We start from the raw sequence: 16,670 nt of genomic DNA, 5'->3' as shown, positions 1-16,670 counted from the left end.
AGGGGCCATACAAAGCAGGGCTCTCCCTCCAGCCTCCCCAGGTGACACAGGCCCCGCCTGGCAGCCTGTGATGCTCACGGGGCACGTTTGGAAAGTACTTCGCAAGGTACCAACTGTTCTGTGTCTAATGGTTCACGCAGCAGCTAGGACGGGTGACGCCTGTCACAGACCCAAGTTTGTAAAACACACAGCAGGTCACCTTGGGAAAGACACACCCAGACGTCCCTTGCCCCAGGCCGCGGCTTCTCACCGAGCTCCCGTCCACCTTCAGTGAGGCGGGTGCCCTTGCGGCCGGTCCCCCCCCCCCTTCGGGAGGCCGCCGCTGTCTTCTTCGTGTTGTATCTGCAGGCGGCTGCTTCTGAGACAGGCCATCCATCTTCCTACCGGCTTCCGGGCTGGGAGGGGCTGCCCCGATGGCCCCCTCCCTGGGCGCTCCTGAGGGGCGGCCAGCGGGGTACTTGGCCCAGCACCCACTGGGAGCGGTCGGCTCGGCACAACCCTGGACACCCGTCACATTACCTCCTCAGGAAGCCAGCTGCCACCTTCCTGGCCCAAACCCCCAGCCTGGCGACGGGGACCTCCTGGAGAGCGGAGTGCCCAGCTTGCCCCCCCCCCCCCCCCCCCACCGTCTGCTGAATCCCCTTGCCCTCCATGTGCTGCGAACCGAGACTGTCTCTTGGTGGCAGAAGGACCTGCTTGTCGGAAATGCCTCTTGTTACCAGAGACACTCCCCAGGCATCTCGGAACAAAACTATTTAGTTCCATTGTGAACTGGCCACGGGACAACTTGTTTTTATCAACTTATTAAGTTGGAGCACTGTAACAGCTCTTGCTGATTTAGCAACGACGTCGTGTGTGTGTGTGTGTGTGTGTGTGTGTGTGTGTGTGTGTGTGTGTGTGTGTTAAACACATGTTTTATGGGGAAAGGGGATCATAAAGCAGAGTGTAGTGTCGCACGTTAACCTTTCCATCCGGTGGCCAGAGTGGCCTGGTGTGTGTGTGTCCGTGCACAGAGCCTCTGGTTCTGTGCTTGTTTTCAGGTGTATACTCGGCTTGTGTGTTCATTTCTGTTGTGCACATGGTTCTGTTTGTGGAACGCTCTGCCTCCTCCTGGCCTGTGACCAGGGCCCCCTTGTGTCTGTTTTGCTGTCACTCTGTGGTTAAATCGTAATAAACTTTTCCCTACCAGGTGACCATGTGGGTGTGTCTGTGTCACTTACCCAGGGCCCCTCCCTGTGTCTGGGCTGGGGACCCGGGGCTGCCCCTGCCCACCCCCCAGCCTGCGTGAGTCCGGTGGGGGGCGGGCAGAGAGCCCCAAGGCTTGCCAGTAAGTGTGGACTGAGTATGGGCCCCTGAAGTCTCCGGAATCCCAGCCCCCGAGTTCACAAACCTGGGGGCCCACGTTGGAACCCCAGCAGGGGCCTCACTCAGCCCCCCCCCCCCCCCCCCAAGTCCAGCTCCCTCTGCCAGAGCTGAGGAGGTCTCGGCTCTGCCCGCCTCTCCTGGTCCAGGTTGAGGACTCTGGCCCAGCCTGCCTGGGAGGACGCCCCACCCCGTGTGCTGCATGGCTGGTCACGCGTCACTGGCCCTGTCACGGCCCATCCAGTGCTAGGGTCCCGGGCCGGCGTGGCCGCAGGTCTGGCAGGCACCTCCGGCCACACAGGTAAGCAGCCAGGCCGCGGGGCTGGGGTGCCTGCACCTCAGGCCGGGTGGGGCCCTGCTTTGCGGAAGCTGCTGCCACCCCTGCTCGGCCCCAGAGGAAATGGGGGTGGGGTGGGGGTGGCCCAAGGCCGCCTCTGACCCGGGACCACAGGTTGGTTGGTTCAAAGGCTCCACGGCGGGGGCGGGGGCGGGGGCGCTGGGCGGGGCTGGGGGGAGAGGCGCGCAGGGCTCCTGCACGCCCGCAGCCACAGCGCCCCCTGCCGCCCAAAGGCCGCGCCTCCCCCTTCGCACCACCGCAGAATCGGCTGTTTCCACAAAAACGCAGGCACCGCAGGGTTTGCAGACTGCGTGTTCTGTTTAGCGGGATATTTAATCATCTTGTTAGCACACGTAGGTCTGCGACTTTTATTTTTATTTTAGAGAGCGCGAGCAGGGGTGGGGCAGAGGGGGAGAGAGAATCCCAAGCAGGCTCCAAGCTCAGCGCGGTGCTGTTGCGGGGCTCGATCCCACAAAGCTGGGATCACGACCTGAGCCAAAATCAAGAATTGGATGCAAACGACTGAGCCACTCAGGTGCCCCAGCTAGGGGCACTACATCCTTCTAACAGGATAAACGGGGGGTGGGCAGGTGGGGGGGGGTGGGGGGTGTTTGTTAGAAAGTGAAGTTTTCTTTATCTGTTTACCTGTGTATATCACATCCGTCTTTCTAAAGACACAGCAGTAATGTAATTTTTCTGGGTGGCGCGCTTGAGGATTTTCCTGGGCAGAGTGGGACACCTCAAGTAGGGTGTATGTAGACAAGAACGGTTTGTGAAAAGAGCTCAATTATTCATGAGGTCGCACAGCTGGCTGTTAACTCAGTCTGGAGAACACATCGGCTGTAATTATCAGCTTTTTATTTGCTTCCATTTGCACGGCTCTTTTCATCATTATGGTACTTGGTTCTTCCAACAAATGGAGGGGAGGAGACCGTATTATAATTTTTAGGTCAGGAAACCGCTCTGGGAGATACCGAAAGGTGGACAGTGTCATATTCCAGGCTCTTAGAAGTGAAACGAAACATATACACACGTACACTCAGACAAGGGCGGGAGTCCTGGAAGGATGGAAAGCAGACAGAATCCGACTGAACAAGGAGGCGCGATCTGAAGTGCTCGCGGTGCCACGCAGAGGTAGAGGATCCCTGCAGAGGCGGATCCGGAGGCAACGGACACACCCCACCCCGATCTACCTGTTGGAAGGCGGTCCTCCGGGAACAGGCACGGGAGACTCGGGACCTGGCTGGGTCTACACCGTACAGAGTGAGTAGAGATGTGGCGTCACCTTGTCCATGTGACAAGATTTGTGTGTGTGTGTGTGTGTGTGTGTGTGTTAAAAATTAGCTTTATCCAGGTATAATTTACATGCAATAAGATTGACCGGCTTGATTTTTATTTTAAAAAATCATTTTAAGAAATTAAAATTTTTTTAAATCTAGCGAGCGAGCGTGCACGTGCAAGTGGCGGAGGGGCAGAGGGAGAGGGAGAGAGAATCCTAAGCAGGTTGTGTGCAGTGTCGGCGTGTGGCCCGACGTGGGGCTCACACTCACAAACTGTGGGATCAGGACCCGAGCCGAAATCAAGAGTCGGACGCTCGAGCGCCTGAGCCACCCAGGCGTCCCCAAGATTGACCAATACTAAATGCACAACTTGGTACGTTCGGACCAACATAATGGCATCCACCTCCGTAATCGTGATCGATAGTGACTCAAAAGCTTGCACATACGCACAGCTGTGGTACAACCCAGTAGTTTCGAACACGCCAAGGGGTGCGCCCCAGAGAACGTGCAAACACGCGTTCAGGCAAAAACCTCCACACACACGTTCACGGCAACACGTGTTCCCTGTTGCAGGCATGCCTCCTGCCACCTCTCACGTGTAACAACCACGGATCTGCTCTGCGTCACCACCATCGTTGCCTCCAGTTCGTGGACGTGGAATCACACGGCGGGGACGGCTTTTGTGCACAGTTTCTCTCGTTCGGTATAGAATTTTTGAGACCCACGTAATTTCAGGTATCATTACCTTGATGAGGGCCCCGGTAAACGAGCATGCCACCCCGTGTGCTTATCCATTCAGCTCACGGACACGGAGACTGTTTGTACGTTGTGGTTATTACGACCGAAACCGCGGTGCACAGCTGAGCACTTTGGGTGTTCCCTTCTCTTCCAGAAGTGCCTGAGAGGGATGGCTGGGTCCTGTGGGTGTGTAGATTTTAACTCTATGAAAAGCCGCCCGATGTTTCCCAGTGGGGCTCCGCACGCCCCTGGCAATGACCGAGGGTCCTAGGTGCTTCACCTCGTGGCCGGCTTCCGGCCAGTGCGGCTGAAACCGGCTCGTGTAACACGCGGTCTCGCTCTGGCTGTAGTGAGCACATCCTTGCACGTGAAGCCTCCTTCCCGTGTTTGCCATCTGTGCATCTTCCGGAGTGGAATGTCCAGCTGGACTTTTTGCCTCAGGTCCTTCATCTGGTAAATATTTTTCGAGTATTTTCTCCTAGTCTCCGAGGGAAAGAAGAGTGCCTTGTTCCTGAATCGAGAGGGAGAGGTGGAGTCTTTGGCCGTTAAGTGTAGTGTTTGCTGTGGGGCCGTTGTAGTGGCTCCTGATTGAGCCGACACTCTGTTCCCGGCTCGCGGAGAGCTTTCGTCGTGCGTGGACGCTGCATCATGTCACGTGTGCTTTCTGAGTCTGTTGAGATGAACAGGTGGTTTCTCTTTCTGAGTTTGTTAATAGGGTGAATCCATCAGCCGGTCTCGAATGTTACATACCAGGCTTGCATTCCTGGGATGAATTCCACTTGGTCGTAGGTATTGTCCTTGTTATTTATCGCCGGAATCGAATTTCTAAAATGTTATTAAAGATTTAAGGTTCATGAAACGAAATGGTTCTGTTTGTTCCCTTTGTAATGTCCTGTCTGGCTTTGGTAGCCAGGTAATACTGGGCTCATAATGAGACGGCAAAGTGTTCACTCTTCTTGTTTTTATGAAAAAAAAATTAGCATAGAATTTATATTTATTCCCCGTATGTTTGGGAGAGCTCATCGGCGAATTCTCTGTCAAGTTTTCTTCATGTGAAGGTTTTAAGGGATGGGTTCAATCTCTTGGTTCGATAGAGGGCTCCCCAGGTTCTCTGTTTCTTCTGGAATGAGCTTTGGTTGCTTGTGCCTTTCAAATACTGTTGTCGTTCCAGCCGAGTTGTCAAATTTATTGGCATCCAATTTGAAATATCCCCGTATTCTCTCTCCCAATAGCTTATAGGATCCATAGTGACTTTTTTTTGTTGTGGTTTTTAATTGAGGTGAACTTACAGCGACGGGCACAGAGGCGTGTGACAGTGCGAGTTTTGACATATGCACACCCCAGAGTAACTAACGTAAAGTCTGCACAGGACATCCCTTTCACTCCAGAAGGTTCTCCTGATGCCTTCGAATTCAGTCCCACCCTACACTTAGACCGATGACATTAGACGTCAGGAACCACTGCCATGAAATTCAGTCACCGTGCATCGGTTTTGTCTGTTTTGGACTTCCTATGAGTGGAAACATACACTCCTACAGTCGGTAGCCCTTCTGTCTGGCTGCTTCCACTCAGCACACTCCTTCGGAGAGTTGTCCACACTGCTGGGTGCGTAGCGGGTCAGTCCCCTTTCACTGATGTAGAGGAAGTATTCCACTGTGAGGACATGCCACATCCATTTTCTGGTTGATGGGGGTTTCCAGTTTAGGGCTGTTACAAATAAAGATGCTGCGGGGCGCCCGGGTGGCTCGGTCGGTTAAGCGTCTGACTTCAGCTCAGGTCGTGATCTTGTAGTCTGTGGGTTCGAGCCCCGTGTCGGGCTCTGTGCTGACAGCTCGGAGTCTGGGCCTGCTTCCGATTCTATGTCTCCCTTGCTCTCTGCCCCTCCCCCGCTCATGCTCTCTCTCTCTCTCTCTCTCTCTCTCTCTCTCTCAGAAATGAATAAATGTTAAAAAACAAAAAAACAAATAAAGATGCTGTGAATATAGTCTCAAGAGTCTCTTTGTACACCTAGGTTTTCATTCCTCTTGGGTAGGCGAGGTATGGAATTGTGGGCTTGTAGGGTAGGTATGTGCCCATAAGGAACTGGCAGGCAGTTCTCCCAAAGTGGTTATGCTATTTTTGTGCAGCAGTGAGTTACTACTGTTATACACGGTAAGTTCATTTGCTTCATACCCTAATCCATATTCGTGATTGTGCTCTTTAATATTAACCATTCTAATGATTATCAGGTGGTATTTCACCGGGGTTTAATACGTCTTCTCTAATGACTCATGTTTTTTAAGCATCTTTTCAAATTGGCCATCCATATATCCTCATTGGTAAAGCGTCCTTTGCCCATTTTCAAATTGAGTAGTTTGACTTTTTATTGATTTGTAGAGGCTCTTTATATTTTATGGATCTACGTCTTTGGCAGATACAGCATTGTAAATATTTTCTGTCAGTCTGGTTTTTCTTTTAAATGGTTATTTATTTATTTTGAGAGAGAGAGAGAGAGACAGGCAGACAGTGAGCAGGGAAGGGGCAGAGAGAGAGAGGGAGAGAGAAACAACAGAATTCGAAGCAGCCTCCGGGCTGACATCACAGAGCCTGACGTGGGGCTTGAACTCATGAACTGCAAGCTCATGACCTGAGCCAAAGTCGGACGCCGAACTGACGGAGCCACCCAGGCGCCCCTTTTGGGGAAGCTTTTAAATCACATAGTGTGAGTCCTTCAGCTTTGATGTTTTTCAAGGTCATCTTGACTATCCACCTTTGCATTTCTGTGTGCACGTGTGTGTGTGCACACGCTGAGTTGTCGATACATATTTTTAAAAATTGTGTTGGGATTTGGACTGGAATTAAATTGAATCCACTCGGTTTTCTTGGAGAGAACTAACATCTTTCAGCAGTTAGTCTTCTCATCCATAAATACAGTATGTTTTTTCATTTCTTTAGGCCTTTTCAAACTTCTCAGCGGTGTTTTTGAGCTCTCAGTGTACAGGTCTCGCCCATCTTAAAGTTTATTCCTACTTGATGTGTTTTTAAAGTAAGTCCTAGTTTTTACATTTTCCAACTTTTTGCTGTTAAAATACAGAAATGCAGTCATTCTGTATTGAATTTGTATCCGTGATCTTGCTAAATTTGCTTGCTCTCGTAGTTTCTTAAAAAATAGATTATGATTAATGTAACCAATAAGGCTGGCTATGAATAGATTGTTTTGTCTTTTTTTTTTTTAATTTCTCCCAGAGAGAGTGTGTGCATGCATGCGTGTGAGTGGGTGAGGGGTCAGGGGGAGGGAGAGAGAATTCCTTTTTTTTTTTTTTTTTTTAATACAATTTATTGTCAAATTGGCTAACATACAGTGCGTAAAGTGTGCTCTTGGTTTTGGGGTAGGTTCCCGTGGTTCATCACTTACATGTAACACCCAGGGCTCATCCCAACAAGCGCCCTCCTCAAAGCCCATCACCCACTCTCCCCTCTCCCCCGCCCCCCCCCCCCATCAACGCTCAGTCTGTTCTCTGTATTTAAGAGTCTCATCGTTTGTCTCCCTCCCTCTCTGTTGGTAACTATTTTCCCCCTCCCCCTCCCCATGGTCGTCTTTTCAGTTTCTCAGGATCCACCTATGAGTGACAACATGGTATCTGTCTTTCTCCAACTGACTTATTTCACTCAGCATAATACCCTCCGGTTCCATCCACGTTGCTACAAAAGGCCAGATTTCATTCTTTATCATGGCCAAGTAGTATTCCGCTGTGTATATAAACCACAGCTTCTGTATCCATCCGTCAGTTGATGGACATTTAGGCTCTTTCCATAATTTGGCTATTGTTGAAAGTGCTGCTACAAACATTGGGGTTCAAGTGCCCCTATGCATCAGCACTCCTGTATCCCTTAGGTAAATTCCTAGCAGTGCTATTGGTGGGTTGTAGGGTAGTTCTTAATTTTTTTTTAATTTTTTGAGGAAGCTCCACAGTTTTCCAGAGCGGCTGCACCAGTTTGCATTCCCACCAGCAGTGCAAGAGGGTTCCCACTGACAGAGAGAATTCCAAGCAGGCTCCACACTGAACTCAGAGCCCAACTCGGGGCTCAATCCCACGACCCTGAGATCATGACCTGAGCAGAAATCAAGAGTCAGACACTCAACTGACTAAGCCCCCCAGGTGCCCTGATAGTTTTGTCCTTCTGGTCCAATCTTCTAATTATTTATTTTTGCCTTCATGCAGTTGGCCAGGACGTGACGTGCGGTGTCAAATGGGGCGTCGAAAGCGTGCGTCCTTACCCTGTCCTCCGTCTTAGAGGGGAGGGGAGTAGCCAGATGGCCACCATCAGGCATGACGTCTGCGGCAGGTTCCCGAGGGCGCTATCGGTCTGAGGAAGTTCCCTTTCAGTTTGCCAGCATATTTATCGTGAATGGCTATTTTACTGGGTCCGTTTCTTCCGGCATCTGTGGAGATGACGGTTGTGGCTTTTCTCCTTTATTCTGCTAACATGTGGAATTTACAGATGATTTCCAAGTGTTAAGTTAACGTTGCATCTCTGGATGCACTTGGTCATGCTGTATTATCCTTCTAAAATGTTGCCGGATTCAGCTCGCTAATATTTTGTTCACAAAGTTTGCATCCATGGTTGAGGGGAACTGATCTGTAATTTTATTTTTGTCGGATTCTAGTACAGGGTCACACTGGTCTCGTAAGTGAATCAGGACGTGCTCTCTATCCTGAGACATTTCTGTGGGTTTTCAATATTCCATCCTTAAGAGTTTGTTACATTCACTAAGGAAATCCACAAGGCCCGGGGTTTTCTGAGTGGGAAGGATTCTGACTAGTCAATTTCCTTAGTAGATGTAGGACTGTAATTATTATTTCTAAAGGATTATTTTGAGAAAAAGTGCATGGCGGGGGGGGGGGGGGGGGGGGGCTCCACAGTGTCAGTGCGGAGCTCTGAAAGAGGCTCCATCCCAAAGAACCAGGAGATCATGACCTGAGCTGAAATCGACACACGCAAGCAACTGTGCCCTCGGGGCTCCCAGGACTGTTTTCTATTTTTTGCGCTGCTTTCATGAAGGTGTTTCTCAAGAAATGTGTATATTGAATCAACTTTATTGCCATAAAGTTGTTCATGGTACCGTTTTGGTGTCTATCAGTGAAATCATCCTTTCATGACGTTGATAATTTGCCCCTTTTTTCGTGGTTGGTTTTACTAGACTTTACCAATTACTTTACAGAACCAACTTTTGGCTTTGTTGATTGTGGTTTTCATTTCATTGATTTTGGTCTTATCTTTGTTATTTCCCTCCTTTACTTATTTTGGATTAAATATGGAGGTTTAATTTTAAACCTTTCTTCTAGTAGAGGCATTCGGGGGCGCCCGGGTGGCTCAGTCGGTTAAGCATCTGACCCTTGGTTTCGGCTCAGGTCGTGATCTCACAGTTCATGGGATCGAGCCCCACATCGGGCTCTGTGCTGAAAGCATGGATCCTGCTTGGGATTGTGCCTCCCTCTCTCTGGCCCTGCCTCGCTCACGTGCGCGCACACACTCTCTCAACGTGAATAAACAAGCTTTAAAGAAAAAGAATAAATGACAAAGCCCTTAAAAAAAAATAGAGGCATTTAAAGCTATAGCTTTTCTAAGCTTAGAACTGCTTTAACTGCACCCCACAAATTTAGTATTTTCTAATTTCCTTTGTGATACTATTGACCCATAGGTTATTTGGAAGTAATTTTTAATTTGCAATATAATTCCAATTTGGGGATTTTTAGGCAATTACTGCTGTTGATTTCCAGTCTAAGTTTTGGTATGGTCTGAGAACATATTCTGTAAGATTTAAATTTTTTCACTTATTTTATGGTCCAGCACATGGTCTAGCTTGAACACTCCATGCGCACCTGAAAAGAAGGGATATTCTGCTATTGTGAGGGGTAATGTATAATGCCAGGTCTCGCTGGTGGACGGTGGGGAATGTTCTATGTGCTTGTTAATGTTTTGTCCACTGGTTCTGTCACTTACCGAAGAGAAGGGTGTTAACGTCTCCCAACTACTGTGGACGTGACCATCTCCTCCTATGGTTCCTCCACGTTTCCCTCAAGGGTCTCGAATCTCCGTTAAGTGCTCTCAAGGATTATTACATTGTATGAATTAATAATGGCATCACTATAAACTGAGTCGCCTTTTCAGCACCACGCACACCGTGTCTGTACCTTGAGCTGGAGGCTGTTTTGTCGGACACGCATAGCTGTGCGCACCCCACCCCCGCCCACTGCCCCCGGGCTCTTCTCCCGGGTGTTTGTATATTTAACGTGCGTCTCTTGTAGATGATGTGCCTGGTGGTCTCTTGTGTCTTCTCTTCTTCTGAGGACACCTGTCACTGTATTTAGGGCCCTCCCTAAGCCAGGATGACCTCATCTGGAGATCTCTAGGGCCACCCCCACAGCCTCTGGGGGCAGGGCCTCAGAAAGGGCCGCTGCTCAGCCTCCTTCACCCACTGTTGCCTCTTTACAAGCTCTTTCTGAATATTTTCACAAGAGCCCGGCAAGCAGCCTGGGTGGATATTCCCTGGGCTGTTCTGGGCCCAGCAGCGGAATGCCCTTCACAGCCACCAAACCAACCCAGCATGAAGGAATGCCCTCCGCTTTATAGGCGGCCGGCCCCGTGGCCTCACCCAGGGCCTCGGGCCCCCGCTCTAGTCCAGGGCACAGAAACCCAGAGCTTTGGAGTCCCTGTGTGCGCTTGGGGTCACGTACAGCTGAGCGGCGGCTCACAGATGAGCCTCTCTGCCTCACCTCCTGGGGGCCCCGTGGCGTTGCTGTAAGAAATACAAACACTTCCAGGCACTGGAGACAGCAGGGCAACTCTGCCTGGCTTTCTATCCACACCCTCCTCAGCCATGGGGAGAAAGCACCCCTTTGTCTTCCTAAGGAATCTTCTAGGAATGGACAGAAGTCATGCACTTTTAATTCAGACGTTACGATCACATCCGATACCAAGGCTGTCATTTGAGAGCAGCCGGTGAGTTCACATCTTCGGAGAACAAATCACCAAGACCAGTGATCATCTTTAACTTCAGCAGTAAGTTAAAGTGGGGCAAGATTTGGTCGGCGTTGTGGAGCCGTGCCAGCACCCAAAAGCAAGCTTTCTCTCCCGTTGTCTGAAATACAGCTGGAGAGCTGAAGCTGTAATAGATTGGCTTCTAGTACAAGATAAACACTTTTTTGGTACCAACTGAATTCAGGTTCCTGAAGCCAAGGCAAGGAGGGCATTGTCTGCTGAATGAATTCCAGCTCATTTGGGGCTCTCCTACGACACCTCAGTCATCGTGGACCCTCTTCAGGTCACCGAGGAAATACCGAAGGCATAAAGCACCCTTTCCATTTCAACAAGCCCCACTGGCCACTCTATCACTGTCAAGTAAGATCTTGGAAATGATCACCAAGAATAAAGGAAATGAAACGCCTGCATTAGAACAACTTGACGGGCGCTCGGAATTAACAGCAAATCCAAAGGGGTCCTGTCTTATTTCACAGATCTCTCCCACCGGTTAATGTTGGATAAAGAACGAAAACAAGACCTCAGTCTTTAATAAAGGAATTTACTGTTGACAAGGTGAAAACGCCTGGTCACGTGTGGACGGACATTAAATAATTCATGTGTGTTTCTGACAGGATTTGACCGCAATCTTCCATGTGTTTGCAAAAGCAGAATTCAACCTCCCGCGCTTTGTTTATGGCCGAGTCCTCCTTCTGGAAGTCGGGAGCGCACCCCCTTTGTAAGCATAGTCATGGGGGCATGAGGCCACCTGGCTGTTCTCTGTACCACATTCCCAGAGCACCCCAAAATCTGGGTCAGTGGTCTGGACCTTGCAAAACGCTTAGGTCCTGTAGACCCAGCCCGGGTCCTGGTCAAAGCTTTCGTCTGGAGATCCTGTAGCTGCTACCAGAACTTGGCCAGAGACCCTCTGAGACCTCCCAGGGTGAGTGAGGTCCAGCGCAGTGTCTGATTCCAAAAACCCAGGGCAGAGTCCAGCAGGCCCCTCCGTGGCTGAGCTCGTGGCGGGTCCACGGGGGACAGGCCACGGGCCCTCACACGGTGAGTCAGGCGGGTGCCCCCTCCACAGCCCAGAACCCTCCCTGCCGGACCCTGAGGGAATGAAATCTCAATGTTATAGTACAAACGTATAAAAGGTCTTTTTCTGCAAATGTGTAGTTATTTAGAGCTAATGAGATCCTCTTCGGTTAAATAATCAAGCACCTCCTACGGACATGTCTGGCGTGCACTCCACAGGCAGACAGGTGAAACGTACGTTAAGGCAAATGACGGCAACTTCACCGGAAGATGAGGTTGTGTGTGCTATTTTAGACGGAAGTTTTCGTCTGTGATCTTTGGTAGAAAAGTTTCTCTAGGTTTCTTCGTTATAAGAATTTCGCCTTAGTTAAATCCAGAGCCTGCCTGAGCGAGCCCAACCCCTGTGCACACACCCTTATCGCATTCTGTCCCCTCCCTGTCCCCTCTTGGGTCACCTGCTCTGATGGGGACAGCAAGGGCAGGCACAAATCCGTTCAACCACAAAGCAGTCATTTAAAAAACACCTCCTCTCGTGAACTTTTCTGGCCACAAGAAGCCAACCGAAGGCCGTAGGCCTCCTGTAAGCCTGATGCTTAAAATGTATTCATTGAATGAAGTAGAGAAGGCAGAACCAGAGAAATGAGGTCTGCAGGTCGTATGTGATCTGGCTAAATCCCTTCCGACTGGCTCCGGCACTCGCCCTTGGTCATGGGTTCTGGAACCTTCTAGACAACACTGGGTAACTTCACAGAGGTTATCAGCAAGTTGATGCATCCGCCTGCCTGAGAAGCACCCCAACCCGAAACACTGTTGGCACAGTTTAATCAGGAAAGTGCGAGAGAGAAAGTGCGTTATGCGTCGGGAGGCCGAGGAGCCAAACGGGCACGTGCAAGGGACACAGCGGTGCCCCCACCCCCAGCCACCACCTCCGGAGAGCGCCGGCGAGGGGCAGAAGGCACGCGGCCCTCAGAGCACAGCCCGGCTCGGCACGTTCACCCACGTTTACTCGACTTTCCAGATGGCGATCTTCCCCTCCCCGCTGCCCGACCCGCTCAGCACGTATCTGTCCTCTGCCGAGCACAGGGTCTTTACCGCGTCCGTGTGGGCCACCAGCTCCTTTTCCACCGTCTTCCTCTGGGCGTCGATCACATAGATTTTCCCTTTGTACTTCCCCTGTGACCGGCCTGTGCCGCCTACCCAGATCTGCCAAGGAGAGACGGAGGGGGCGTCGGCCACACGCCGCCGGGCCTGGGCAGGGAGACCCCTGCGCGCCCCCAGATCCCGTCCTCCCCGGACCGGCCTCGACGGCCGGGCAGGAGCCGGGGGCGGCGGGGCGGGGGTGCTCCGGGGAGGCGTGGCCCCGGCCGTACCTGCTTCTTCACCCTGATCATGCAGCTGACCTCGGCGCAGTCCTGCAGGTGGACCCGCTGAGGGGGCCGGGCCAGGTCCCTGAGGCTCCAGATGTAGACGCCGTCCAGCCCGGCACACGCCGCCCACAGCTGCTCCTGCTGAAACGGGAATCACAGTGTGGCTGGTGGCCGCGCCCGCTCCGCTGTGCCGCCGGAGGGCGCTGCCGGGACGGGTACCTCGGGGAGGAGCTGGAAACCCAGGAAGGAGGTGCTCGCGTCCTTAGAGTTCTCCTCCACCTTCAGTTCCTGACGAAGAGATCCACCCGTCGTCACGACCACGATGCCGCTACCTGTGCCTGCGGAGCAGAAGAGCCAGCGTGAGGGAAGGCGGGTGCCCCGGGGCCGCCGGGAAGGTCAAGCGGCTGCCGCCCGGTGCCGGCTCGGGCGCTGGCACGCTGCTCCCAGGACCCCGGTGACCGTCCGCCCCGCGGCCCCTCCTGAGGCTTTGCAAACGCGGACGTCCCGGGTCTCCCCTGTCACTAGAAGGCGCGGTCTGCCCTCACCCTGTCCCTGTCGGCGCTTAGAACTCCAGGGGACAGCGCCACAGGCCACTAAGTGCTTCCGTTTACGGCTCAAGGAAAAGGTCGTCTTGCAAGCCAAGCGTCTGCACGTCCCGAGAGCTACAGGGCACCAGGCTCCAGGCAGCGGGGAACGTGGAGACACCGGCTGCGGGGCAGCCCCGGACACAGGGACAGAAACACCGTGAAGCCCGTCCTTGTCTTCCGTGCTTCCTGCTTGGCCGCCCGCCCCTGGTGCTGCGGCCACCGGGCCAGCCTCGCACACATGGGGGCAGGAGGGCACAGCAGCCCATGAGGTGAACGTGGGAGCGGCCCCGGGCTGTGCCACTCCGGCTTCCCGTCCCCTGCGAGCGGACCCCAGGACCCCCGGCACTCGGCCTCGACGCAGAGGACCCCTGCCGGCCGTGGCCACCCCAGGACTGGAAGCCCAGCTGAGTTTTCAGTCATGGAAAGTGCGAGGGGCCGTCACATCGCCTTCCTGCTTCTAGGCTCCGTTCGGTGTGGTTTTTCTGAGACCTAATAAAGCCTCATCCGTGGGGAGCCTGACAGCCAGAAACCCTTACCTACTTGGCCTGAGCCGTGAGGCCCCAGGACACCTGCTGCTGGCTGGGAGCACCTGGGCTCACCCTGTGGAGAGGCACTTCTGTCCCCCTCCCCAGAGCCCTCCTCAGTGCGCTGGACGCGTGGCCCCAGGAAGCGGCCCCGGCAGAATGAGCCCCAGTACGTGAAGCTGGCGTGGACAGAAGAGGCTGCCGTCACCAACGCTCAGCGCACCGAGGACCGTGGCTCTCGAAGGGGAGGGTGGGATTTCTATCTCACTTTTCTTTCCGAAGTTTATTTTATTTTGAGAGGGAGCAAGGGTGAGCACAAGTGGGGGCGGGGCAGAGAGAGGAGGAGAGAGAGAATCCCAGTCGGGCTCTGAGCTGTCAGCAATGAGCCCTTGCGGGGCTCGAACTCACAAATAGCAATCGTGACCTGAGCCGATATCAAGAGCCGAATACTCCACCAACTGAGCCCCCCAGGCACCCCCTCTAGCTCACTTTTCCAATGAAGACACACACTCCAAGAGCCCGTGAGGGACCTGCCCAAAGTGATCAGCTGCCCAGAGACCAAGCCTGGATTTAAACCCGGACGTGCCTACCTGAAGGCCACAGCCTGAGCCACGGGTGCGCCAGCAACCTCAAGGTGCAGACGTCCACCTGCAGGTGTGGGACTGGGGTCTACTCCCCACCTAGGAGATGACCTGGGCACACGGCGTGGGCTGCTTCCCCTGCAGCCCCGGGGGTAGACACGAAGGTCTCACATGGTGCTACTGGGCTAGAACATTCCAGCCCCTCGGGCTCACAGTCTTCCAGGTTCCGCCTCAGTGCACACAGATGTCCCGAGTTGACACGGACACGGGCCCGGCACGTGCACTGGTAACACGTGATGAGCGACCCAGATTTCTGCTTGTGACTCTCATTCGGGGACAACACTTTCTAGGCACGTGCTCTCTGTTGCCTCAAGAAAGTCTGCGTTTGTCTTGTACTTTTCTCGTCATTGTTAAAAAGGAAAACTGCTTACCGCGTTCAGTTGACTTGGAAGGTAAAAGGGATTCTGTCCTTAGAGCAAAGCTATCGGTCCTCACTCTAATCTGTTACCTCCCTCCCTGCATTTAACAGGCACCTTTTAGCCCAAGGTCTGGTCAGCTCTGAGTCCAAAATGCATCCAGGGGTGGGTGGTGCGCGTGCGCGCGCGCGCACACACACACACACACACACACCAGCCCGTGGAGATCTGCGAGAGCTGAGGCCTACGATCCTCGAAAGAAAAGAAACGCCAGGTTTTCCCTAAAGGTACTTCCCGGTTCTTTGTGGGACGCCGAGGAAAGGCGTTCTGGCGTATGCTGCAGTCCGCCATGGCCGAGGGCACGGCTAGGCTGCCAGTGTGGCCGGAAAGACAGGGAACACCCCCAAATGAGGGAGCCCAAACATCTATGTAAAAATTCTTAGATCCTTGGCCTGGGAAGAGACCTACTTCAATGCTGTAGCTTATCTATCTGGGAAGGCCCAGTGTGTGTGCCTCGGAAATTTCCCTGAGACCCTCAAAGAGCCATGCGTATAAAATAAAGACTACACCAGGACGAAGCGTTATGTACTCTAGGAACAAGCTCAAAACTGCAATATATTGACCAAAGAAAAACCTAAAAGGAAGCCTCTACATAGGCTCAAGATGATCGGCCAGTCATTTAGTGACCTTCTAGGATAAAATAATGCTCTTTAAAGGCGGCTTTAACCCAGAGTCTCTTTGATGTGTCATCAACAACACCCAGGACACAACAAAGTCCCTTTACACCCCAAGCACGAAGGCAGCATTACAAGTCAGTAGAAAAGCCGTGAATGGAAGCAGACCCACAGATGCCCTGGGACCCGGCAGAGAAGGACTTCTGACTACAAACAAATGTCATAACTTCCAGGAAAGGATAAAGAGGACGCATGGGCACAAAGAATGTAGAAGAGAAATGCAGGTTCTTTAAAAATGTAAAATACATGAACCTCTCAAACTGAAATGAAAAGTTGCCGGACAGGTTCAACAGCAGACAGGACAGAGGAAGCTTTAGGTCTTAACCAAACTAAAGCTGAGAAAAACATGAAAAAAGTACAGCCTGAAACAGGTGGGGTGTTACCGAATGGTCTAATATGTATATTAGAATATACGTCTTATATTCCAATATAATTCTAGAATGAATACACACATGCGTATGTATGTAAACAGAATCCCAGGGGCGCCTGGGTGGCTTATCGGTTAAGCATCCTACTTTGGCTCAGGTCATAATCTCGCGGTTTGTGAGTTTGAGCCCTGCCTCAGGGTCTCTGCTGTCAGCCTGGAACCGGCTTTGCATCCTCTCTCTCTCTCTCTCTCTCTCTCAAAAATAAACATTAAAAAAAAAGCTAGGATCCCAGAAGACATGGAGAAAGAGAAGGGATAAAGGAGATACTCGAAGAGATAA

At 52.2% G+C, this 16,670-nt stretch overlaps 1 protein-coding gene across 4 annotated transcripts in view; it reads right to left on the bottom strand.

Moving 5' to 3' along the window:
- Positions 1–11,267: 11,267 nt before the first annotated feature.
- DENND3 (DENN domain containing 3) overlaps positions 11,268–16,670 on the bottom strand; it is a 51,240-nt gene continuing 45,837 nt past the window's right edge. For 3 of the 4 annotated variants that reach the window (XM_042924376.1, XM_042924380.1, XM_042924379.1), the window contains 3 exons: positions 13,341–13,459; positions 13,125–13,262; positions 11,268–12,957 (listed from right to left, as the gene is read on the bottom strand). In XM_042924376.1, coding sequence (XP_042780310.1) covers positions 12,757–12,957; positions 13,125–13,262; positions 13,341–13,459 — 458 coding nt within the window. In that variant the 3' untranslated portion in view covers positions 11,268–12,756. The remainder of the gene's footprint in view (positions 12,958–13,124; positions 13,263–13,340; positions 13,460–16,670) is intronic. The other variant, XM_042924377.1, reaches the window with a different exon arrangement.

This window comes from Panthera leo, chromosome F2, assembly GCF_018350215.1.
Source record: "Panthera leo isolate Ple1 chromosome F2, P.leo_Ple1_pat1.1, whole genome shotgun sequence".
Lineage (NCBI taxonomy): Eukaryota > Metazoa > Chordata > Mammalia > Carnivora > Felidae > Panthera > Panthera leo.
This window is presented reverse-complemented; position numbering and strand designations above follow the sequence as displayed.